Source organism: Neofelis nebulosa, chromosome 2 (assembly GCF_028018385.1).
Source record: "Neofelis nebulosa isolate mNeoNeb1 chromosome 2, mNeoNeb1.pri, whole genome shotgun sequence".
In the NCBI taxonomy this organism is placed as follows: domain Eukaryota; kingdom Metazoa; phylum Chordata; class Mammalia; order Carnivora; family Felidae; genus Neofelis; species Neofelis nebulosa.
Window position 1 is genome coordinate 110673164 of NC_080783.1, and position 26219 is coordinate 110699382.

Here is a 26219-nt window from a genome sequence, read left to right on the forward strand (position 1 = left end):
CACTATTTGGTAAAAACCACAGTAATAACCACTGCAAACAAGAATCAAGGGATACTAAAGTTAGTGGGAAAAAGGATGAAGTGGGGCACCTGGGTGGCTCAGTCGGTTAAGCGGCCAACTTCGGCTCAGGTCATGATCTCACGGTCTGTGAGTTCGAGCCCCGCGTCGGGCTCTGTGCTGACCGCTCAGAGCCTGGAGCCTGTTTCAGATTCTGTGTCTCCCTCTCTCTGACCCTCCCCCCTTCATGCTCTGTCTCTCTCTGTCTCAAAAATAAACGTTAAAAAAAATTTATAAAAAAAGAAAAAGGATGAAGAGAACAGGGTATTTATATACTCATAGAGTATCTCCCCACAGGATGTTGATTAATTACAAAGGAAAACAGTAACTTTGTAGCAGAGAAACCTCAGGAAGACACCAGTTTTACCAAATGATCAAAATTATTATGACCAGTAATTAGACACATCAACACCAGCTGATATGGCATCCTGAGAAGGGTACATCACTTCTGCGGTATTTTTGCCTAGTAAGGAGAAAACAGTGAGGTTTGTCCTACAAAATAACCCGCCAGAGTGTTGCAGTGGCAAGGAAAGACTGAGGAACTATTCCAGATTGAAGATGAAGGTGACAGGACTGCTATATGCCATGTGGGATTCTGAATGGGATCCTGGACCAGAAACAGGATGCTCATGGGACACTTGGCAAAATTCAAGTCAGATTAGTAGATGAATTCCTAGTATTAGATCATTGTTAACCCCCTGGCTCTGGTCCTTCCACTGTGGTTAGATGAGACGTTAACATGAGGGCAGTCTGAGCAAAGGGTGCTATACTGGCAACTTTTTTTTGTAAGTCTAAATTTTCAAAATAGAAAAGACTGCATGCTGGTAGCTAGTGTCAAGAGGGGACAGACTACAAGGATGGCAAATAACTTCCAACTAAACTTCTGACATGATCAGTTGTCAGCACTGCCCACTGCTGGGAATGTTAAGTATTCTGAGGCTTCCTTCACTGGGGGGGTGTGGGGGGTGGAATGCTGAGGGTGACTGAGGAGGTCTGTGGGGAGGATGGAGTGAGAGGAAGATAGAATGCATGAACTTCGTGGTGAGTACAGCACTGTTACATGTGTTCCGGACACCTTTTTGTAGGCTTGAAATGTTTTTATTTTTATTTTTTTAATGTAGTTTTATTTTCTTTTTAAGTTTGTTTATTTTGAGAGAGAGAGAAAGAGCCCACTTGCTCAAGGGCCCTTGGTCAAGAGTAGGACAGAGAGAATCCTAAGCAGGCTCCCCTATCAGCACACAAGGGGCTTGATCTGAAAACGTGAGATTTCTAAGCCAAAATCAAGAGCCGTGGCTTAACTGACTGAGCCACCCAGGTGCCCTGACTTGAAATGATTTTAAATAAAAAATTTAAATTAATACGTATGTGACAGAATTCAAACAGCACTTAGGTAGAGTGAAGAGTAAGTCTTTGTCCCCAATTCCTCCCCTCCTCTCCCACCCCCAGGTAAATGCACGTCAGGTAGAAACAAACAGATATGTGTATTTATTGTTCAATAAATGGAAGTTGAGGGCTCTCTCTTAGGTCAAGGGCATCTAGGGGAGTCATGAAGACTGAGAGCCAGGAAGCCTCTGCCAACAGGTGAAGGAGGCCTTTTCTGCTGCTGTGCTTTGTGCTGAAAAAGAGAAAAGACAGCTATGTCTGGATACCATCAAACACGTCTTTCGTATTGCAGCTTGCACCCTATGAGTGAGTCATAAAATCAGTTTAGTGTTTCATGCTCATTTTTATTTTTTAATTTATTATTTAAATGTTTATTTATTTTTGAGAGAGAAAGAGAGAAAGCAGGGGAGGGGCAGAGAGAGAGAGAGAGGGAGACAGGAGACAGAATCCCAAGCAGGTTTGCTCTGTCAGCACAGAGCCTGATGTGGGGCTTGAACCCTCCAACAGCATGATCATGACCTGAGCCGAGATCAAGAGTTGGACACTTGGCTGACTGTGCCACCCAGGCACCCCGTGGTGATCGTCATTTGTAAAAAAACAGAAGAGGAACAGACGATGGTAGGAGTAATCACCTGTAATGGGAGGGTAGGTGAAACTTAACCTTTTTGTGAAACTTTGCTGCAATGTAAAATGTATTTCTTACTGAGGATGGAGGTTTAAAAAAAAAAAATTGCAAAAATACTGCCTTAAGCCACAACTGGCCTAAAGCCAGAACCTGGATCACCAAGACAGTCAGCCCCAGGCTGAAGGTGATGGGGCTTGTCAAAGTTCCTGGGAGCAACAAGGCAATAAATGTGCAGGCCTGACTTCCCTGAAACTTTGTGTAAGGACTAAGCTGGTTAATGGGTAACCAGGAGCACAAGGCTTAGCTCCAAGCAAGCATGTGGTCCCAGGGGACCCCATCACACCACATAGGGTAGAGCTCTGAAAGACTGTAGGGAAGAATCCTGGGTCCCCAGGCTGCAGGGAGGAGGCCCCTGCCCCAGGGCACAGCAAGTTTAGCGCCGACAGAAGGTGGCCTGAGGCCGGTGAAAGGCTCTCCTGCTGGGTGGACAAACACTGGGGTAAGGCTTAGAGGGCTGGAATGGCTCCCCAGGGTGGGAATCCCCCACCCCCGCCCCAGAATGTGCTCTCCAAGGACAGTGTTGCCTTAATTAAGAGCCAGGGCCTTGAGCACCCCTGGAATGTGGACTGCAAGCGTGTAAAGGTAGACCTAGTAAACACTTAAGGCTTTGGGGGCCATACAGTCTGTCATAATTGCCCAGTACCAATGTCCTGAAAGCAGTCATGGACAGATGTAACACATGAGCGTTGCTGTTCCAGTACAACTTTTCATGGACGCTGAAATTTGACATTTGAATTTTATATAATTTTCACTTGTTACAAAATACTTCTCGTCGTATTTTTCAACAATAACAAAATGTACAATCCATTCTTGGTTCCTGAGCTGAACGAGAACAAGGCAGGCCAGATTTGGCCGGCAGGCCAAAGGTGGCGAACCCTTGCTTTGGACATTGCCCTTCCTCCCTTCCCTCTCTCCCTCCCTTCCTCCTTCCCTCCACCCTTTCCCCCTCCTTCCTCCTCCCCATCCTCTTCTCCCTTCCCCTCCCTCCCCCTCCCCCCTTCCCCTCCCGCCACCTTCCTCCCCCCTCCCTCCCTCCCCGCCGCCCTCCTCCCCGCCTCCTCTCTACCTCCCTCCCCCTCCCCGCCCCCGCCCTGCGGCCCTCACCCCGGCCCAGACGCGGCGCGGTCAGGGGGCGCTGACTCACCGGCTGACTCAGCGGGAGGGCGGCGGGGCCCCGGGCTTGCTGGCGACGAGGTCGGCGGCCGCGCTGGCGACGGGAGAGGACGCCCCGCCGCAGGACCGGCCCTTCCGGCTTTGGCTTCCGACCCGCGCGGAGCCTGGCATAGGATGGCCCGGGGGACGCGGGGCGCCCGGGGATGGCAGGGGCGGGGAGGGAGACCCGGCCGCGCGAGTCCGTTCGGGCCGCCCTCCCGCCCGGAGAGGCCGGCGTGCCGCGCTCCTCCGCTCTTCCCAAGCCCGCGACCCGAGGTCCGGCCCCGCCGCCTCCAGGCAGCCTTCCCAGAGGGCCTCTTTGGGGCCGAGTTACCTGGGCCACCTCCGTCCTGGCACCTTCGGCCTGGCTCTCGGCCGGCCTGTTATGGGTCTGGCTTCCTCGCCACTGTGAGCCTCTTGGGGATGGCGGCCGGGTCTTAGGCTCTGCATCCCTAGCGTTAAACGGAACTCAGGCGAGGAGGTGGGACGTGTGTTCGCGTGAACAGTTTTAGAGAGCCACGTTGGGGCCCAGCCGTACCAGACTCCCCAACCCGTGATAATCTGTAAAAAATAATTATACGTGTGTATGTATTACTTTAACATAGAAATATGAAAAATAGCTTATTTGAAATCATTTATTAGAATCATAAATATGAAATATGAAAAATCGGTATTTACTGGAAATGATATATCCTGTATTATTTACTTTTGTGTTACATAAATGCTATTATTTAGACAGAACAATACGATTATTAATGGCAATTAATAGTAGGACTACTTTGTGAGAAACACAAAAATAGTTATATAATGTTTTTATTCTCTGATACAGCAATTTATTTTAACTCATTATTGGATAGTTAAAATTTGTATTAAGATACATACATGTAAAAGGCTGCATATGGTATGATTCCATGGCATTCTTCTACGATAATTTACAAAAGGCAGAAGTATGGAGACAGTAAGAAACCCCTGCCAGGGGTTGGGGGTGGGGTGGGGGGCGGGGCAGGGAGAAATAGATGAAGCAGAGATGATTTTCAGGCAGTGGAAATACCACGTGTGATACTATAACGATGGACACATGTCATTATGCATTTGTCCAAACCCCTAGAATGTACCACATCAAGAGGAAACACAAATGTAAACTAAGGACTTTGGCTGATTATGATGTGTTAAGGTAGGTTCGTTAGTTTAACAAATGTACACTCTGGTGGAGATGGTGATGGGGGGGGCAGGAAGGCTATGCAGTGGGGGTGGAGACGGGGGGGGGGGGATATATGGGAAATCTCTGTACTTTCCCTTCAATTTTGCTATGAACCTAAAACTACTCAACAAAAATAAAGTATTAAAAAAAAGATACATACATGTAAGACTTTTTAAGAGGGGAATGTAAGTACAGTAGGACTAATTAAACATATTACCAATATTTAACTAAAAATAGCAATGATATTTCTGTCCTATGATGCAGTGGATATTTTTACCTCTTTCTGTTTTCTTGCGGCAGCCTTTAGGAAACCCTTCTTTTATGTAGTGGTCTAACTAGGTATGGCCAAACATCATATGCTTTGACTTGTAGTGCTGCGTTTATTAAGCCCACATTACACTAATGCGTGCTGTCAGTCCAGTGTGATGGCATCAAGGTACCGATCCTCTCAACGAAATCATTTGAGCATGGAATACTTTAGATCTTACTAACAACAGCAGGTTTTTAGACTTGTAGGGATTAGCTTCCGGCTCTCCAAAAATGCCCATCCTCTTTGTATCTGTAGGCTGGTTTTGTAGACCAGCTGTTCTGTCAGCCCCTTTGCATCAATAAATTCAACACCTAAAGTTGCATCCTTTTTAAACATTTTGAAGCACGCTGCGTGTCATACAATTACAAAATGTAATTTTGTAATCTCTCTCTCCTTCTCTGTGTGTGAAAATGGTTTTAAAGCAGAGATATTTGAGCTTATGATATTAAAGTTGGATTACAAATTCCAGTCTTAGTAAAGAAGTGAGAAAGTCCTGTTTAAATTGGTTGTCCTGGGGCGCCTGGGTGGCTTGGTCGGTTAAGCGTCCGACTTCGGCTCAGGTCATGATCTCGCGGTCCGTGAGCTCGAGCCCCGCGTCGGGCTCTGTGCTGACAGCTCAGAGCCTGGAGCCTGTTTCAGATTCTGTGTCTCCTTCTCTCTCTGCTCCTCCCCTGTTCATGCTCTGTCTCTCTCTGTCTCAAAAATAAATAAACGTTAAAAAAAAAAAATTTAAATTGGTTGTCCTCTTCCAGTGACATTTTGTTTTACTTCCCCAAAACTGAGTCATTTTTTATTACATGAGTTTTTGTTATTTCCTACACAGAACATTGAACACCTCAGGTGCTGTCAGTTCATCCTTTTTCAGGATCCTTCTGGCCTCTTCAAAGATGGTCAGTTTTGGAAAGAACCATTTGTAAATTTCCACTTGAATGCAATCCTTTTCTCCATTCTCATTCTCAATATGTTTTCAAATTAGAGGACATTCTTCTTGTCCTACACTTTGAAAATATGATTTGATGGTAGCCTAACTTTTTAAGATCTCTTCCATGACTGGCGGCGATGACAGCCCTCTCATAGGCACATATGTGTAAAGGAGACTGTCTCCTTCCACTGCTAGAACATCAAATAGCTCATTAAGTGCTTTTGCATATTTTGAAGAAACTGAGAAATAACCAAACCTTTCATTGGGAAAGCCTCAATATCACAGGAAGCAAACCACACTCCATTACCCATGTATGCAGGACATTCGGCAGGTAAGACCTTTTCATTTTATTTGGTAATGGTTCATAGCCTGAACAGAATTTGCAAAAATTGACATTTGCACTGTCAAATGTGCAGGGAAGCAGTGCTTCCTTTGTATATCATCAACATTTAAAATTTTTTTCCTGAAGTTTCATTAAAATCTTCCCGGAAATCAAAAAGACCATTTGAAACTCCACTTTTCAAATCAAAGTGCTTAAGAGGTAGGAGAACCTTTCTTTATTGCCATGGTTGGACTCAGTCCTCTATATACTATGGGAAGCATGATTGTTGCCCTGTAAAGGGGCAACACATCTGTTATCAAAATTTTATCTGTGGTTCACCCACAGGATATTTCAGGTACAGCCTCTGAATGAGGAAATGTAACTTTACTCGGTGTCATAGAACAATCAAAGGAGCAATATATTCATTCATATGGTACGCCCATGCTAATTCAGCAGCCACTATTTTTTTTTTTTTTTTAATTTGAGGGGGAGAGGGGACAGAGGGAGAGAAAGAGAGAATCCCAAGCAGGCTCCACACTCAGCTCGGAGCCTGATCCAGGGCTCCATCCCACAACCCTGGGATCATGACCTAAGCTGAAACCATGAGTTGGATGCTCAACCGACTGAGCCACCCAGGTGCCCCAAGCAGCCACTATTTTCAATTGAGAATTGAGGTCTTCGGGGGAGACAAAAAACAAAAACAAAAACAAAAAAAAAAACCCAAAAAACCTCTTTTGATTAATTTAGAAGTACTTGCCTGTTTCCTTGAGGACCTGTGAGAATCGTCTTTTACATTCCTTTGTCCACCATGCTCAATCCCAAAATCTTCTCTCCATTTGGTGTAGTATGCCCTTTTTGATGATTTACCTCCCTTATCCAGCTGCCATTAAAATAACACAATCTCTCAGCTTTCCAAATGACCGTGATGTCTGGTTCATGCTGGCATTGATATTGTAATCATTCTCATTTTCATTATCTGAACTCTTAAAAAAAATATGGTCACGATATTCACCACGTCAAAAATCAAACTAGCACTGTCTAGATACACAGCATGATAGTTAACTCACAGGCAGAGTGGATGTCTGTGCTCCCAGTTAGAGTGCACTTAGGTCATCACCAGGGTGGTGTGATAATAGGCGATGCGTGATCATTAACCGCAGGTCGCAGAGGTCATGGTTGTCCTCGTCAGCAGCAGATACTGGGGGAGTCCTGGGTCCATTTGGTACAACAACCAGTATCACCTTCAGCCCCTCTTTTTTGTGGTCACCTTTGCATTTTGTACCTTTTCCCTAACCTTCTATATCTGTCACTGAAAACTGGGACTTTTCTCATCCCAGGGAAGAGTTTACCAGATGTAGGACTTCTGGTGCTAAAATTGGGACAGTCCCAGACAAACTGGGATGGCTGGTCACCCCAGCACATGCTTGTCGAATCAGGAAATAAGTCTAAGATAAATACTGTATGATCTCACTTACATGTGGAATCTAAAAAAACTGAACTCAAAGATTAAAAAAACAGATTATTGGTTACCAGAGGTGGGGGTGAGGGGTACGGTGGTCAAATGGTACAAACTTCCAGCTATAAATAACTTCTGGGGATGTAATGTGCAACATGGTAACCATAGCTAATCATTCTGTATTGTATTTATGAAAGTCACAAAGGCAGTAGGTTTAAAAAATTCTCATCACAAGAAAAAAAATTATATCCATGTGAGGTGATGGATGTCAACTAAACTTACTGTGGTGATCATTTTGCAATGTATACATATATTAAATCATATTGTATGCGTTTATCTAATATAATGTTATATGTTAGTTTTATCTCAATAAAACTGAATAAAGTCTCAATAAAAAAAATCAATTGTATTTCTATATGCCAGTAGCACACAGTTTTAAATTGAAATATGTAAAATGCCATTTATGATAGCATTTTTAAAAACACAAAATAAGTAGTGATAAATTTAACGAAATATGTTCAGGGTCTATATGCTAAAAGCTACCAAACACTGGTGAGAGAAATTAACAAAGACCTAAGTAAATGGGGACAAATACCACACTAATAGATCAGAAGAACATTCTTAAGATGTCTCTTCTCCCCGGATTGTTCTATAGAATCAACTCAATCCATTCAAAATCCCAGCAAGCTATTTTTTTAAATTATTTTTTTTAATGCTTAGCATCATTAGTGATCGGGGAAATGAAATGAAATACTACCACACACCAGTAGAATGACTAAAAATAACAAAATTAAACCAAAAGCTGACCACGCCAAGTGCTGGGAAGGATGCAGAACAACTAGAACACTCATTTTTTGCTTGTGGGAACACGAAATGGTATGGCCACTTTACTTAACAGTATTTTTTAAATTTATTTATTTATTCTTGAGAGAGGTGGGAGGGAGGGGCAGAGGGAGAGAGACAGAGAGAGAAAATCCCAAGCAGGCTCTGTGGAGCCCAACGCGGGGCTTGAACTCACAAACTAGGAGATCCTGACCTGAGCGGAAATCAAGAGTCAAACGTAACCAACTGAGCCGCCCAGGTGCTCCTGTTTTTGTTTTTTAGTAAAAGTAAACATGTACTTACACATAACTCAGCAGTCCCATTTATACATATTTGCCCAAGAAAAATGCAAACAACTCAGCAGTCCCATTTATACATATTTGCCCAAGAAAAACGCAAACATAGCCACACTAAGTCCTCTACATGAATGTTCTAGAAGTTTTATTAATAATAGCTAAGAACTCACTAAGGAATCTACTCCTGAAATCATTGTTGCACTATATGCTAACGAATTTGGATGTAAATTAAGAGAAATAAATAATAGCCAAGAAGTGGTGAATGGGTAACCAACTGTGGTATATCCATATAATGGAAACTACTCAGCTACAGAAACTAGTAATACCCATATCCACATGGAAGAGTCTCAAAAGCTTTATTTTATGTTGAGTGATAGAAGCCAGTTGTAAAGTCTATATACTGTAGGACTCCATTTATATGCCATTCTAGAAAAAACAACAGAGTCTAGATCAGGGGTTGCCAGAGGCTGCTGGTGGGGCACAGCGGAATTTTCAGGGTGACAGAAATGTCCCATATCATAATTGTGGTGGTTACACTATTACATACATTTGTCAAAACAAATAGAACGGGGGTGCCTGGGAGGTTCAGTCGGTTAAGCGACTGACTTCGGCTCAGGTCATGATCTTGCGATTTGTGAGGTCAAGGCCTTTGCCGGGATCTGTGCAGACAGCTCAGAGGCTGGAGCCTGCTTCGGATTCTGTGTCTCCCCATCTCCTTGCCCCTTCCCCATTTGCACTGTCTGTCTCTCTCTCAAAAATAAATAAATGTTTAAAAAAAATTATAAAAAGCTAACTTTATTGTATGAAAATTATTCCTCAAACTTTTTTTTTTTTTTTTTTTTTTTTAAAGAATCTGTGTCATTGTGCCATTGACATCAGGCTGCATCCGTCCATCTCCACTTGTTAAAGGGGAGCTCCCCAGGGCCTGTCCAGTTTCTCTCTTCCCTGCCTGACCTGGGCTGAGCCCTGAGCAGCTCCAAGGCTTTCCTGCAGGAGGGAAGGGATAAGATGCCGGGGAGCTGGCGAGAGCCTGCAGCAGTCCCATGAGCCTCCATCCCGCCCCTCTGGTCAGGAGGGGTAGCTCAGGTTGGGTTCTGCCACCCATGCAGGTCAGAGAGTCAGAGCCAGTGCTCTGGAAGAGTACACCCCAGCCCCGGGGAGACTGGGGGCTCTGGATGCTCAGCCCATTGCTGCTGAGCTGCCCCACACAGGGCAGCTGTCCCTGCCTCTCCCTGTCCTGCCTCTCCTGCCCCACCTCCTGCACACCTTCACAGGCACTTATCAACGGGGACACCCACTTTCCCCAGGGCTCTGATCCTCACAAGCTTCACCTGACACCTCGCTGTCTCTCTAGGATACAAGGGGGAGCCAAGAGAGGACATTGGTGTTGACTGATCACCAAAGTCTCTGTCCACCTTGTAGAAAATATTTAATTCAATCCTCATACCAACCACCTGAGGTGCACACTAGTCTTGGCCTCAGTTTACGGATGTGGAAATTGAGGCTGAGGGAGCCAAGATGAAGCTTAAACCCGTGTGCGCCTGACCTCGAGGATGACCATGCTGGAGGCCATCTCATGGTTTTGCGCCACACACCCCCCACCCGGCCCCGCCCCGCCCCACACACCTTTGCTTCTTATGTCTCTGCCTGTGTCCTCACAAATGCAGCGAATACCCTGCCAACGGAGGTCCTTCCTCGCTGTTCACGGCTGTGATGCTGTGGCATCTGGAGTCAGCCTGACTTCGGGCCAACAGGGGTGACTCACACCTGGGAAGGAACACCCCGGCGGCGACAAGGCAAATCGGCAGTGCCCCCCAAGCCAGGCCAGGCGGCCCCTTGGAACAGCGGCCTGGACCCTCCCTGGGGACCAGAGGAGCGGCCGGGATGGAAACCGGTTTCCTGGAGCACTGACCCCTGGCTTCGCGGCAGCACTCCTCAAGTGATGGCGGCCTTTCAGCCAGCACAACTCAAGGACTAGCTGATGGTGGGGACCCTCCCCCCTCCAGGGAGGTCGTCCAGGTCCCCTGCGCTGCCAGCCAGCGAGGAGCCCAAGAGGCAGGCTCCCCCACCGCGGTGCCCCAGCAGGCAGACAACCGTGAAGAACCTCCTGCCCTTCTCTGGGCAGCCTTCGGGGCCTCCGCAGGTCCTTGCATCCTTCACTTGTCCCACCGCAGCTGCCTTGACTCTCCTGGGAGCCAGGGCTTTGGGCCTCCGGGTGGGTGGGGCTGTGAGCACAGCTGGCAAAGGCCCTTATCCACGTTCAGGACCAGCGTGGGCGCCCTAGGTAGGCTTCACCCGGCAATGACCGCCTGGGCTAGCTGGGGAGGGGGGGTGGGGTGGGGTGGGGGGGACAAGTGGCCGGTGAGGAGTCTGGTGGGGCAGGGAAGGAGGGGGGGTCTCAGTGAACACCCACTGTGCCTGGCGCTGGGGGGCAGCAGGAAGTGGAGTGGAGGAGAGGCGAGCCTAGAACAGTGTGCACTTAGAAGGGCGACACCAGAGCAAGGACAGGGCGCGCTCCACCATCTCATGTGGTCAAGCATATGGTCTCCGTGCTTCCTGCTGAGTCCTGAGGACCGCGTGTCCCCTTCTCAAAGCAGCTGCCACAGACCCTCCCACATGGCCACTGGCTCTCCACTCCCACAGGTTCCCTTCCAAGTTCTACTCCCTCCTCCTCTTCCCCCTCCCTTCCACCCCTCCCCATGCCAGCACCTCCCCTGCTGTTTGTCTCCTTGCCCCCTCTCCCTCTCCTCCTGAGGGCCCTTCCTCCATTACCAGGGTCCTGCCAGTCCTGTGACCTCCAGCTGAAGCCCCACCTCTTCCAGCAGCCTTCCCTGGCCACCCCAGCTTGTGCCGGTTTCCCCTCACCCTGTTCTTTGCCTTCTCAAGCGCCTGTGTGGGCAGCACGAGGGCTTGTAGCCCCACAGCCCAGGCATGGTGCTGCACTCGCCTAGGTGGCCTCCCATGGTAGGATCCAGAGCTGCCCCAGTCAATTTAAGGGAAGTTAAGGAAAGAGGGGGTTTTCCTAGGAGAGGAGAGGACCCTCAAGAGCTTAAAGCCAGGATGTGCCCACTCAGGAGGTAGGGGCCTCGCCTTGCTGCTCCCTCAGCTTCCTGGGTGTCTAAGGTCTCCTGTCTCTGCCTCTCTCACTCATCTGTATCTTCCTCCTCCTCAGCTTCCTCTGCTTTAGGCCCAGACACGGATGCCCAGGCCAGTGCTCACAGTGGAACGAGAGTTCGGAGGCCCTACTCCTGGGACCGAGGTAGAGAATCTGATCGACCCCTGGGTCAGGTGACTTTCCTGTGCAGTCCCAGAGGTCAACGGGGGCAGGGTCACATGCCCCCTGCAGGGGCTCCAGCTTTGAGGGGTGTGGTCAAGTCCTCCGGTAGCCAGTTGGATATGCAAGAAATGGGTGCATGTCCCATATGGTGCATGCAGGGAAGCAAGATGCCTAATAAATGTTGGCAGACTTAAGGACCAGCGCCAGGGCTCTTTCCCAGCGTCCTAACAGCCTTTCTGGGACCCAGTCTGTTTTTCTCACTTGTTTACAAAAGCGGCCAAGAGGTGCCAGGAAGACCTGAGTCTACTCCAGGTCTGCCACTTAGCAGCTTGGTGAATTTGGGCAATGAATAAGAGATTTCTGAGTGTCCTCATCTGCAAAGGAGAGATTATAAGAGTAGCCATGTGCCATTGTAGGGGGCAGCTATAGGGGTGACTGGAGCTGAGGGTCTAGCCCAGTGCCTGGCACTCACGTGGTAGGGACCCTGAGAGGCTTATCTTTTCAGCACAAAAATCAGAAATCGGGATAGTGTATCACTATGTAATTGACAGTGTTTTTTCCTCCTTTTATACTAGCACATAAAATACGTGCATCTTACAGTTAATGGCATCCTAGATTTGGTGAAATATGGGATCATTACCAATTGTGCTGGTCTGGGGAAAACTGCAATATATCTGGGTAAAAATGTCCCCATCTGCAACATAAGGACAAGGTCCCTCCTTTAGGCAGCCACTGTGAGGCCAAAATGAGACCACATCTGGAGACAGCTTGACAAGTGCTCCCTCCCTCCTGGTTGGCACCGATTGGTGGACAAAGGTGGGCTTTGGGCAAACCAGGCCATCCTGAGCTGGGAGCCTGTTTGTTTATCTGTGGAGGGGGCGGCCTCAGCACTGAGGGCCAAGCAAATATTTGCGGTTATGGATTAACTCGAGGTCCAGACTGTCATGGCGGCAGGACGGCGACCTTGCAATTTCTCCCTGGCCCACCCCAGTAAGTCCCCTTCGAGGCAGGTCTGTGAGGGGGGTGGAGGAGGGATGGGCAGATGTGAAGGCTGAATCCTCCAGCCAGGGTTCGAGAGGCTGGCTAGAGCTTGGGCTAATGGGAAATCAGGGCCCTGCCACAAGGCCGGCCTGGGCGCTTGCTGGCATTCCTCAGGCCTGGGTGCCACAGTTCCAAGGGGCCTTCTTCCCAGACTCTGAGGCAAGGAGAAGTTGTCAGAGCGCCTCCAGGGACGAAGGACATCGTCAGGGGCAGCTTGGAGCCCAGGAGCTGTCCTCCCCCACCTCACCTCTAAATCTGGAGAGTGGGGGAGGTTGCAGATGGGGCAGGCAGGCCTACCCCTGGGGCTTGGAGGCAGCGGAGGGCTCCCTCCTAGGTTTCCAGCTGGCAGGGCTACTTCTGGGGCTTTGTAGGGCAGCCGGTAGTTTGGGGCAGGGGCTAGGATTCTAGGCCTGGGGCCAGGTCCTAGCTCTGCTGTGTCCTGGCTGTGGGTTTTTAGTAAGCTACTTCACTCGTCTAAGCCGATATTTACTGAGCGTTTGCTGTGTACAAACCCTGTCTTTAGAGCATTGTATTTTATTCTCACAGTAACCCCAATAAGGCAGAAATGACAGCTTTTCTAACCATTTTACAAATGAGGAAACTGAGACAAGGAGCAGTTAGGTATCCTGCCCAGTATTGCTGTCCCGGAGCTGGGATTTGCACCAAGTGGTCTGACTTGGTGGCCTGGCTTCTGAACCATGTACCAATTGCTGGGAAAACACCACGAATGTCCAATAAATGTTAGCCTGGCCATCAGATCAGCAACGGCACCACCCCCTAACCCTCACCAAAGAATAGGACAAAGAAGAGCAGGAACATTCTGGGCTCAGCTGCCATGGCCCTTTTGTGCTGAGTCACCTTTGATCTTCCCCAGGACTCCATGCCCTTTCTTCCTTTTCTCTTCATCCCTCAGACTCTGGGGAAATGCTGTGACCTTAGCCCCACATAGGCAAGGACACTGAGGTGCCAGTGGTTCTCTGTCTAGGGAACAGGGACCCCCCCCCCCAGCCTCAGTCCTTGCATTCAGCTGCCATTCGGGGGGCTGGCCAGCAGGCAGAGCAGGGCTGGTGGGGCTTCTGGAAGCTCAGGAGTCCTCCTCAGACAGGTGTCAGCAACTTCAGAATGTGGCAACTCTCAAGCCTCTTCCTGTTGGTGACCATCTGGGGAACTTCCGCCACACCAGCTCCTCCTGGTAAGGCCACGCTACTCCCTCCCTGGGACCCTCCCGGTCTTCACAGGCCCTCTCAGGCCACACAAGGCCCTCACACCGCACAGCATCTCCTCTGGGCCTCATGGGGAGGTGAGAGGCACACATGGGGAGGAAGTGACTGACAGTCCCCTGCAGGCCAGCTGTTGGAACCCAGCAGCTACTCCCTGGTGGGTGGAGGCTGCGGGGTGTGGGGGGGAGCTGTGACAGCAGACTACTGTTGTGATGCAGTTAGCCCTGGGGGTCATGTCCCGAAGCTCCTTCCTCCAGCCTGGGAGTAGGCCACAGAGTCCCCCGGGGCCTTTCCCCTCCACCCAAGTACTTGCTCCCTCAACAGCCAAAGCCAGGCCTGGCCACCACCCCACCCAGCTGCAGGGCGGCCTCTCCTCCAAGGCAGTGACCTGAGAGGTGACAGCCCTGCCCCACCCCTCCCTCAGCCCCCACAGCCAACAGGAGGAAACCAGGGCACCTTCTGAGGCCTGAGAGGGAATGAGTTGCCAGTGTCGCCCTCGCCCCAGGCACACCAGCTACTGTTGGCATTTGTGCCTGTTCCTGAGCTGCTCATCTGCCTGGGGTGGGGGTGGGGGGGGCGGGGTTCACTCCCACCTGTGGTCCACTTGGCTTCTTTATCCAGACTCTGATGCCTTCCTTTCCTGGCCTTTGCATCAGCCCCTCCAGCCTCTCTTCCTCACTTCCCTGACCTGGTCCCTCCATCCCAGCTGTCCCCAACAGACACCTCTCAGAGCTCTGGAGACAGGTCTGCAGTCCTCCAGCGGTGCCTGCCTGAAGGGAAGGCTGGGAAGTGCTCCTCCCTGCTAGGGAGGTCAAGGAGGAGCTGGGAGGGAGGAGGGAGAGCATCAACACAGGGTGGCACAGGGGTACTCAGAGAAAAATGCCACCGACTGAACTTTGCAGTCTTGGTAATAACAGCAGCATGTAGCACTGGGTGCTCAGTTCTGTGTCAGGCCCTGTGCCATCTGACACCATTATTCCTCATGTTTGCATAAATAAACTGAGGTTTAGAGAGGCAAAGCCACCCGCTCAAGGTCACACATGGAGCTCAGGCTGGGTCCCAAGGGAGAGCTGCCTGGCTCAGCACACGAGTGGCCAAGTCCTCTGTCCTCCAAGGCCGGCCATCTGCTGCCTGTGGAGGAAGAGGGCAGAGGAGAAGGGGTCTTAAGTCTGGAGGGTCCGAGACAAAACCCCTCCTGGCTTCACTGGGCTCCCTGCAGTGCGGCCCCTACCCCAGCACCCACCCACCTCAGGCCCCTCCACCAAAGTGAGCTCCCCCTCCTCCCAAACCAGACTCAGTGTTCTCCAGCAGAGAGCTCGCCCACCGGGTGCTGCGGATCCGCAAGCGAGCCAACACCTTCCTGGAGGAGCTCCGGGCCGGCAGCCTGGAGCGGGAGTGCGTGGAGGAGATCTGTGACTTGGAGGAGGCCCAGGAGATTTTCCAAAATGTGGATGACACAGTAAGGCTGCAGCGCTGGCTGAAGAGGGCGGGTAGGCTGGTGGCCAGTGGGGGCTTGCAGGATGAGCAAGCTGGGGCTCCTCTGCTGAGGCCCTCTTGGGAGTCGGGGAAGCCTTAGGCTGGGATTCCCAACAGTCCCACTGCAGGAAGTTCAGCCCGCTGTCTGCCCGCCACTGGCCACTACTGCCTCGCCTGTTCTCTGTGGCCAAAATGCCACCTTCTCTGCTTCCAGCCATGCACCTGCCCATCAGGGTGTCTGTCCTGATGTCTGTTCACATGCACTTGCTCTGTGCCTCAGTTCAAATTCTCAAGGGGCTAAATCTGATTGCTCAGGGGATCTGAGGGAAGAGCCCATGTCCTCTCTGGCTCCCAGGGCTCTGTGGTGGCCCTGAGGTGGAAGGATGGATTGGTAAGAGAGGTGGCTCTCTGATACAGGACTCAGACCCCCTCCATCCCCAAGGGCCTACTTGAACTACTAGGACAAAGAGTTGTGCTGCCACCAGGGGGCCCCTTCTGAGCTGTCTGTAGGGCCTTCCCAGGCTGAGGGGGAGCTCTGGTCTGCCCCTTTGGCTGCTACCTCGTGGCCTAGATCCCCACGGCCTCTTTTCCCAAATGGCTTCCTCGGCTGACGCCCAAAGGACTTTCTGCAGCCACCATCTGAGCAGATCACATCCCTCCCATGGCTCTCCCACCTCACCCTAAGATCTCCCAGGCCCCATAGAGCACAGCCACTGCTGCAGGGGCCTGCTGGTGTTAGGCATCCAGCAGTGGATCTCAGGTGTGGTGGCCCCAGACCAGCAGCAGCAGCAGGGACTTGGTTAGACCAGCAGACCTTCTGAACTAGCAATCAGCATCTAACCCACAAGGTCTCAACTTTGAGAAGCTGGCTTAGGGAAAGACCATGAGCACGAGAGGTCCAGAAAAGCCTAAAGGAGTGATGGGGGCAAGAAGGAGGCTGAGCAGCCTGGTGAGGGATTTGGGGTCCCTTCCCCTACAGAGGCTGTTGTGGTAGCAGACAGTCCAGAGAGCAGGCTTCCAGATGCAAAGGGGGTAGGGTGGGGTGAGTGGGAGGTGGGGTGGAGATGGCAAAGGAGGTGCGGGCAAGGAGGAGTGTGGCCCTACCCTGGCTGGCCACCGCCCGACAAGCCTTTCCCTCCCCTGCCCCACCTGGGTGGAACCCTGGAGGGGACCCGCGGGCTCCCCAGGCACACACGGGCTGACGGCCCCTCATGCTGCCCCTTCTCTCCACAGCTGGCCTTCTGGGCCAAGTACATCGGTGAGTGCGCTCTCCATCCCAGGCCGCTGTGCCCGTGCCCCCTCGGGTTCTTTGGGCCGCAGGAGGGACGGGGACGGGCTGGCGGCACCAGTGACACCCCTTCGCCGTGTCGCAGACGAGGACCAGTGCGTGGCCCCACCCCCCGATCACCCGTGCGACAGCCCGTGTTGCGGGCACGGCAATTGCATCGACGGCATCAGCGCCTTCCGCTGTGACTGCGACCCGGGCTGGGAGGGCCGCTTCTGCCTATACGGTGAGAGGGCCGGCCGCGGTAGGGGGCGGGGAGGGGGGGCGGGGGTAGGGGCGAGCGGTCGGGCCCCGCGGGGCGGGGAGGGGGTGGGGGCGGGAAAAGGGAAGGGGCCCCCGCGGAGCGGGAGGGGGGGCCGGTCGCGCCGCGCCACCGTGCCCTCCCGGCGCCCCCTCCCTTGTCCGCGCAGAGGTGAGCTTCTCCAACTGCTCGCTGGACAACGGCGGCTGCGCGCACTACTGCCTGGAGGAGGAGGGCGGGCGCCGCTGCAGCTGCGCGCCGGGCTACAAGCTGGGGGACGACCACCTGCAGTGCGAGCCCACGGGTGAGCCCCCCAACCCGGGGAGGGGGCGGCCCGGGGAGGCTTCGGAGGAGCCAGCGAGGAAATGCGCCACCCCTGCTCCGCGTGCTCGGTCCTGGGGTCCGTCCCAGATTTGCGGGGTGCCCCCACCTGCTCTTTTCCTCACTTACCTGCCTCCCTCCAGGTGCCCCTGCTCACCTTGGGGACAATTTTCCGGAGGAGCATGAGCCCATAGGTCACTCATCTCCCAAACTGTGAGCGGATGTAGGGGACCAGACCTCTGGTATCTTCCTCCACTACTCCGGCTAGCTTTATTTTCTTTTTTTCTTTCTTCCTTCCTTCCTTCCTTCCTCTCTTTCTTTTTTTTTTTTCTTTTTTTCTTTCTTTCTTTCTTTCTTTCTTTCTTTCTTTCTTTCTTTCTTCTTTCTTTCTTTTAATTTAATTTATTTTTTTAATTTACATCCACGTTACTTAGTATATAGTGCAACAATGATTTCAGGTAGTGCAACAATGATTTCAGGAATAGATTCCTTTAATGCCCCTTACCCATTTAGCCCATCCCCCTTCCCACAACCCCTCCAGTAACCCTCTGTTCTCCATATTTAAGAGTCTCTTATGTTTGTCCCCCTCCCTCTTTTTATATTATTTTTGCTTCCCTTCCCTTATGTTCATCTGTTTTGTATCTTAAAGTCCTCATATGAGTGAAGTCATATATTTGTCTTTCTCTGACTTATTTCGCTTAGCATAATACCCTCTAGTTCCATCCATGTTGTTGCAAATGGCAAGATTTCATTCTTTTTGATTGCTGAGTAATTCTCCTTTGTGTATATATACCACATCTTCTTTATCCATTCATCCATTGATGGATATTTGGGCTCTTTCCATACTCTGGCTATTGTCAATAGCGCTGCTATAAACATTGGGGTGCATGTGCCGCTTCAAAACAGCACTCCTGTATCCTTAGGATAAATACCTAGTAGTGCAATTGCTGCGTCATAGGGTAGTTCTAATTTTTTGAGGAACCTCCATACTGTTTTCCAGAGTGGCTGACCAGTTTGCATTCCCACCAGAAGTGCAAAAGAGTTCCCCTTTCTCCACATCCTCACAAACATCTGTCGTTTCCTGAGTTGTTAATGTTAGCATTCTGACAGGTGTGAGGTGGTAACTCATTGTGGTTTTGATTTGTATTTCCCTGATGATGAGTGATGTTGAGCATGTTTTCATGTGTCGGTTGGTCATCTGGATGTCTTCTTTGGAGAAGTGTCTATTCATGTCTTTTGCCCATTTCTTCACTGGATTATTTGTTTTTTGGGTGTTGGGTTTGATAAATTCTTTATAGATTTTGGATACTAACCCTTTATCTGATATGTTGTTTGCAAATATCTTCTCCCATTCTGTCAGTTGCCTTTTAGTTTTTCTGATTATTTCCTTTGATGTGCAGAAGCTTTTTATTTTGACGAGGTCCCACTGGCTTTATTTTCTAAAGACACCTTGTCCAGTCTGGCATCCCATTTCCCCTTATACCTCTGGCTTCTCCTTCTTATACATTTTATCAACTTTGTATATGTACAAGGAAGTGAGAGTTTTACAACTGGTATAATGAACTCTAGCAGGTTGCTCCTCACCATGGGTCTTGTGTCATTCGACCTACAGTGCCCTAGGTGCACCCATATCTTCGGCCTCAGGGCACATTTCCTTGGTTATTTCTTTGATAATCTCCCTGCTGCTTTCTCTGTTCTCTCTTTTTGGACATCCTATTATTCAGGTCTTTTTCCTCTGGGTTGCTCTTTTCATTTTATTATCCTTCTATTTTTCATTTCTTTGACTTTGTGTTCTTTCAGGGAGCGTTCCACAACATTGTATTCCAATCCATTTACTTAGAAGAAATGTCTCACTTTTTATTTTGAAATAGAGATTCACAGGAACTTACAAGGAAATGCCTGGTGGACCTGGTGGCCTGTGGGTGTTCCTGTGAGGCCATTGGAAAGCCCAGGTCACCTGGAAGAATCCCTACTGCCCAGCCTGTCAGGTGTTTAGGCCATTTCCTGAGAGGAATCCCCCAGGTTCATGTTTGGGTGGGTCCAGCCTGCTGTCCAGCCCCCTGGAGTAGAGCAGGGAAGAGTCCAGCCCCCTGGAGTGGAGCAGGGAAGCTGCAGATGTCTGGGTTACTCCCTCTGGTCAGTCTTGCACATCACTCTTTCCTGTGGCTATGCACAGTCTCTGGTTCCCCCTGTGCAGAGAATACCCCTATGGACTTCTGCATGCTTGGAGAAGAGAGTCAAGCCACTGGGGGGTTGGCACAGAGGTCTAGGGCTTTAGTAGTTTCCTTTCCAAACTCAACATTTCTGTCTGCAGTCCTACCTATACTGTGTTATTCGGAAGCACTGAGGCAGGGGGCAGTGGTGTTTGGTAATAAAAGCAGTCAGCTCCTAGAATCCCCTATTACTGGCTGAGATTTTTGCTTTCTCAAATAGCCAAGTCAGCTACCATGTCTGGCTTCTGGAATTTTGTTGCTGCTGTCTCCATTCTCTGCCACTATGCAATCCCCCTGCTGATGGTTGCCCATTGCTACTACAATTCTAAATCTCTCAGCCTGGCATGTATGTTCCATCATGAGCAGACTCTGGCAGCCCTCCCAGCCCTCCATGCTCCATCACATGCTCTCTCCCCTTGGCAGAGGACCTCACGACTGTGCTCAGAGCTACTTTGGGGGCTCTCCAGGAACGCCCACCACTTCCCATAATCTCTTACCTTGTTAGGAGCTTGGTGGCATCCCAGCATGAGACTTTACTTATGTATCTCAGGGATTACTCCCAGTGGCCCTGGGAATTCTGAGAAGTTTAACAACCTGACCAAGGACACACGGATGGGTAGTGATGCTGCTTGGTCTGACTCTTGCCAGAGTCAAACAGAGGGGATTTTCAGGTTACTGTAACTGGGTCCCTAAGCATCACATATGCCTTTACCCCTACAATGGGGCAAACTAGGCTGCAGGCAGGAAGTTGACAAAGGTGAGGGAGCAGTCTCAGGGAGCAGTACCCGGCAGGAGCTCACCAGCTTCCCCTACTTCAGTGAAGTTCCCCTGTGGGAGGCCAGGGCGGCGAATGGAGAAGAAGCGCAAGACTGTGAAACGTGACACAAGCCAAGCTGACCAAATAGATCCAAGGCTCGTCAATGGGAAGCTATCCGGATGGGGGGAGAGCCCCTGGCAGGTGAGAGGAGAAGCAGCCTCTTGGGTGAGGAATCACAGAGCCCCTGCTGGGAGTTCCCCCACTCAGGATGCCCAGATGGGGAGGGGAAACGCTGCTTTTGCTTGGGGTGGGGGGCTGTGCTAATGGCGGAGCCATTTCAGGGAAAGCTGGGGGGAAAGCTGGAGGTACTTGATGGGGGATAGCAGCCAGGGCGGGATAGGCTGAGCACAGGGGCATGTGGTGGACGTACAGGAAGGCAAGCCATCATTTTAGTAAAGAGCCTGAAAGATAATGCACTGCCGGTGGAATTTTAGGTGGAGGCCCAGCTCATGGGAGAGGTGTTTTGCTTGGGAGAGAGGTGGGAGGGATGGTTGACCCTGAATACCACTCCAGCCTCACCGTGGCTGCTAACACTTACTTGGTCCCAGGCATTGGATGATACAGAAATCAATAAGCAGGGGATTGGCAGGCCTTGGGGAGCTCAAAGATTCTGGGAGGGTCAGGCTCCTAAACACAGCGACTCAATGGGACCAAAGCCAGGATGGCCAGTGGGACAGGGCCTGATGGAACCCCAAGGGATCCCTGTTCAGGCTTCAAAGGCTCCTCAGGGGACTTGAGTCCCAGCCTGAGCCCCAAGGGTGAGTAGAACTCTCTGGGTGCTGTGGAGAATAACTACAGCAACAGCATGGGCAAAGGCAGGGAGAGGCCCTACAACAGGACAACTCTGTAAAACAGGCAGAAATAGAAAATGCCAGCAAAGGGCCATGGGACTGTGCCTGTGTGACTAGGGAACAGGAAAGATCCACTTTCGCAGCCAGCACCTCAGGCTTGAAAACCATGGCTGTGCTGCGCGCCATGGGCCCTGGCCTGGAGCTGTCAGGGGTAGTTGTGGTGATGTCACTGCCCACTCCCATTCCAGGTGATCCTGCTGGACTCAAAGAAGAAGCTGGCCTGCGGGGCGGTGCTCATCCACACGTCCTGGGTGCTGACAGCGGCCCACTGCATGGAGGACTCTAAGAAGCTCATGGTCAGGCTCGGTATGGACTGGGGCTGGGCAGGAGGGGCCTCGGAGGCCTCCAGGAGGGGTGGTGCCAGCAGCCTGGCCAGGTTTGGGGACCCTGATCCTTGGCGTGCTTGAACAAGAGGCTGCTTGAGCTCCACGGAAGGTGTCTGGGGAGAAGAGACCTCAGTGCTCCCCTGACCAAGCCACTCCCCTGGTGGGATTTGAGACACAGTGACACCTGGTATATGGCAGGTGGGGATTCTCTTCAAATCTGGTGCCCAGGTGCTTACACACATGTGTTTGCAAAGTGAGGGGGGCGTCTCACACACACACACACACACACACACACACACACACGCCTCTTCACTCCCACTCACATGGAGCAGGCTGTGTGGACGTCCAGTGCTGTCGGGTACAGACACCCACAAGGGATCTACATCACCTGGCTCCAGGGCCATGCTTCACACAGACTGAGAAGCTGATGGAGCTGAGTGGCAGAGACTCTGGCATCTGCCACAGCAAGGCAGCTGCTGTGGTCCCCGGGGCCCTGAGTCCGGGCCCCACTCTGTACCAGTTTCTGAACGGGCTCTCCACTGTCCATGTGGAAAAAAGAAGGAAAAGCTGTATTGAGAATGACCAATTCACATTCCCTGCAATAATCTGCCACACAACCAATGGCCAGTGGCCTCCAGTGGCACTGGGCTTAGAATCTCCAACTCCCCTGCCCCTGCCCCTCCAGGAGCCATCAGCCTTGCTGGGGAGGATCTTGTCTCTGGTGTGTGATCCGATCTTTCTTCCCCGGCAGAGCCTGTGTCCTGTTGGTTCTTCCCTCTGGGTCTTGTGTCTTGCTGTTCTTGCCCTGTCAGCTCCCCCCCAGTTGCTTGTCGCTGCGTTGCTCTCAGGCCAGCAGTGCTGGCAGGAGAGGCGTGTCTCCGCACCACAGTAGCTCCACACACCCTTTGCGGCTCCTCTCTGTGTCCCTGGCCTCCCTGCTCACTGCCCACGGCCGCCAGGCCTCCCTGCCCCATCTGTGAGTGAGGCCTCAATTCCAACCAGCCTTCCACCCCTTTAAGACGACACCTGGAAGGGATGTGAGATTTGTGGTGCCCATGGCAGTGCCTGGGATGCGTGGCGTCTGCTCCAGCTGCGGACCCTGGTGCTGCCCCCAACCACTCCGACTGCCCCCCTTGCCCCATAGGTGAGTATGACCTGCGGCGCAGGGAGAAGTGGGAGATGGACCTGGACATCAAGGAGGTCCTCATGCATCCCAACTACAGCAAAAGCACCTCAGACAATGACATCGCACTGCTCCGCCTGGCCCAGCCCGCCATCCTCTCACAGACCATCGTGCCCATCTGCCTCCCTGACAGTGGCCTTGCGGAGCGTGAGCTCACCCAGGCTGGCCAGGAGACGGTGGTGACTGGCTGGGGCCATCGCAGCGAGACCAAGAGAAACCGCACCTTTGTTCTCAACTTCATCAAGGTCCCCGTGGTCCCTCAAAACGAGTGCATCAAGGCCATGCACAACATGATCTCTGAGAACATGCTGTGCGCGGGCATCCTTGGGGACTCACAGGATGCCTGTGAGGGCGACAGTGGGGGGCCTATGGTTGCATCCTTCCGCGGCACCTCGTTCCTGGTGGGCCTGGTGAGCTGGGGCGAGGGCTGTGGGCGCCTCCACAATTATGGCGTTTACACTAAAGTCAGCCGCTACCTTGACTGGATCCACAGCCACATTAGAGCTGAGGAGGCCTCGCTCGAGGGCCAGGTGCTTTAGCTTCCCTCAGGCTTGTGTCTGGAGCCCAGAGGCCACTCGTGGAACGGGGTGGGGGAGTGGGGCTGGATGGCTGAATGCAACAGTTGAGACATTAAAGGGGACATGTAACAAGCACACCAGCTATAGTTCTGTCTCTCTTTGCATCCCTTTTCTGGGCTGTTCTGAAGGGAGTAACATTTGTGGAACATCTACTGCATGTCCCACACTTTATGAACACAGTCTTTTTCAGCTCTGTGGGGTGGGGAAGAGCTGAGCCAAATTTGGTGGAGTCTGAGGCTGATAACATTTGGGGGAGGGGCTCTTTTTATGAAAAAGAATAAAAAATGTGACCATAAAACTGTGGAAGCCCCTCCCAGGGCCTTGGAAGGAGACTGCACAAAGCAGAGATCTAGAAGTCAGAGCTTTACAGTACACCCAACAATGAAGGTAGAGGTTTTAAGCTCACATTACAGAGGGGAAAACTGAAGTTTAGGAGGGGTTACATGGTGGAATCAGGATTCAGATCTAGGCCTGACTCCCAACCCCCTGTGCCCCTGTGTGTTTTCCACTGTTCTTGGAGGGCAGCTGTGTTGAGCACTTGCTGGGTATGGAGGCCATTATCAGCCCAGTGGGGGAAGTAGCCAGAGACTCAGAAGGTGTTGGTTCAGCTCAGAATGAGCTCACAGCTGGGGAAGCTGTTTAAGAACAATTTCACAAAGGGGTGCCTGGGCGGCTCAGTTGGTTGAGTGTCTGATTTTTTATTTCAGTTCAGGTCATGATCCCGGGGTTGTGGGATCCATCCCTGTATCAGGCTCTGCACTGAGTGTGGAGCCTGCTTAAGATCCATTCTCTCTCTCTCTCTCTCCCTCTCTCTCTCTCCCTCTGCCCCTCTACCCTACTTGTGTGCGTGCACTTTCTCTCAAAAAAAAAAAAAATTCACATGAGCATGAATAGCAGTAAGTAAGCGGCTCTGTGTTGAGCCAGCCTTATAGGCATAACTGGATGAGACAGAGAAATAAGTAAGGATGTACTTGATAAAGAGGGACAGAGGTGAGACGAAGCTGAGACAATTGGGCTAAAGTCGTACAACGAATCTAACTCTTTGTGTAGCTGTGGCCAAGCTATTCTCTTCTCTGGGAATCAGTAAAATAAAGGGATTAAATGACAGCATTAAATGGTTCTCAAACCTGGCTGTACGTTTGAGCCTCCTGGGGAATTTTTACAAACATCCAGTTGCCCCTTCAGAGATTCTGGTTTAACTGATTTAGAGTGGGGGACCCTGACATTGATAATTTAAAAACTCCCCAGCTTATTTAAAAGTGTAGCTGGGGTTGAAAGCCACCGGACCAGATGGTCTTTAAGGGCCATTTCTGCTTGGATAGTCCCTAGTTCTGAGCCTCAGTACCAATGACAATGAAGACCAGCAATCTGAAAAAGGACAGCACAAGTGAGTCAATAGTGAAGGAGGCCCTGACTTGTGGTTATACCCAGCTTGTCAGAGCCACAACTGCTTATTATAGACCAGAGACCCCAGGAGGCATGCCTGAGAAGGGGTCTGCAGGATCCATCTCCTAACAGATGCAGCAAAGGGGTAGATGGGACAGCTAGGGAGTGGGAGGAAGCCAGGCCCAGGGCTGGAACCACCTCCTGATGAATGCATTGAGCCAGCATCCCTGACACTCACAGTGGGATGTAATGGATTGGGAGTGACAGCGTGCTGGACGTCTTTGCCCCAGGCAAGTTTCCGGTGAAGCCAGTTAACTAGCATGGTAGCTTGGGTGAGGAAGCTCTGGTATGACCCGAGGAGCTCTACTGACCTGCTCCCTAGTGAAACTCGTGAAAATTATAAAAACAAATATCTAAAATCTCTGGGAATGGTCCTAAGGGCAAACAAAACAAGAACAAAAATACAGCTTTTAAATCAATGCGAGAAAACTTGATCTGTCCAACAGAAAGCAAAGGAGAATAAAAATAAATAAGCAGCACACATAAATCCATTGCATTTCTGTGTAATAACAATGACTATGTGAAAATCAAAATTAAAACCACAATACCACTTCCAAGCACCCTAAAGAAAATGAAGTACTTAGATATAAGTTAAACATACAACTATGGCCACCTGACTTTTGACAAAGCTGCAAAAGCAATTCGATTGAGGAAGAAGAGGCTTTTCACAGGAAGCTGGTACAGTGGGGCATCCATAGGCAAAAAAATGAAACTGAATCTGAGTTTCACACCTTGTACGAAAACTAACTCAAAATGGACATGAACTATAAAGTGAGACAAGAAGAAAGTATAGTAAATGGAAACTATGGAATAAGATAGAAATAACGATAAATGTAATTAGGTTAAACTTATCAAGTAAAAGAGAGAACTCTCAAATTAAAAAAAATCAATCTGACCATATATTATTTACACACAACTTAAAAACTTAACATAAAAACATAAAACATAACATAAAAACATAAAAACTTAAAAGACTGAACATATATAATAATAGAAAGTCCATATGATTTTGAACAAAAAGCTAAGATAGTGATTTTCATAATGGATAAAATGGAAACCAAGGGGAAAATATCTTAAACACCAATGATGGACATTAAATACTGATGAAAGAATCAATCGTGTAATCATCATAGTATGTGCCTCTAACAATATAACCTCAAAATATATAAACCAACAACTGACAGAAGTGCAGGAAGAAAGAAACAATTGTATTGGAGATTTTTAAAACTCTCTCAGAAACCAATAAATTAAACAGATTAAAAAATAAGTGGCTATGTAGAATACCTGGCCAATAAAATTAATAAGCTTGAGTGATTCTTTTTTAGCATATGAGGAACA

The 26219-nt window shown here is 50.4% G+C and overlaps 1 protein-coding gene and 1 long non-coding RNA gene across 6 annotated transcripts; one reads left to right on the top strand and one right to left on the bottom strand.

Annotated features, from left to right (window-relative positions):
* Positions 1-1519: 1519 nt before the first annotated feature.
* Positions 1520-14859, bottom strand: LOC131503874 (uncharacterized). Its single transcript, XR_009257670.1, has 3 exons — positions 14738-14859; positions 3270-3838; positions 1520-1672 (listed from the first exon to the last, which is right to left on the bottom strand). It is a non-coding gene; the product is annotated as an uncharacterized LOC131503874 (long non-coding RNA).
* PROC (protein C, inactivator of coagulation factors Va and VIIIa) lies at positions 12760-24542 on the top strand. Of its 5 annotated transcripts, none has more exons than XM_058715627.1 (10): positions 12760-12873; positions 14026-14116; positions 14766-14888; positions 15437-15603; positions 16854-16878; positions 16994-17131; positions 17316-17450; positions 20499-20638; positions 21537-21654; positions 22819-24542. In XM_058715627.1, the coding sequence occupies exons 2-10, from the start codon at positions 14047-14049 to the stop codon at positions 23394-23396; spliced, it is 1494 nt and encodes a 497-aa protein (XP_058571610.1). In that variant the 5' UTR covers positions 12760-12873; positions 14026-14046; the 3' UTR covers positions 23397-24542. The 5 variants fall into 5 exon arrangements, with proteins under 5 accessions (XP_058571610.1, XP_058571612.1, XP_058571609.1 ...); XM_058715626.1 differs by having other exon boundaries at positions 12764-12873; positions 14030-14116; XM_058715629.1 differs by lacking the exon at positions 14766-14888.
* The last annotated feature ends 1677 nt before the right edge of the window (positions 24543-26219 follow it).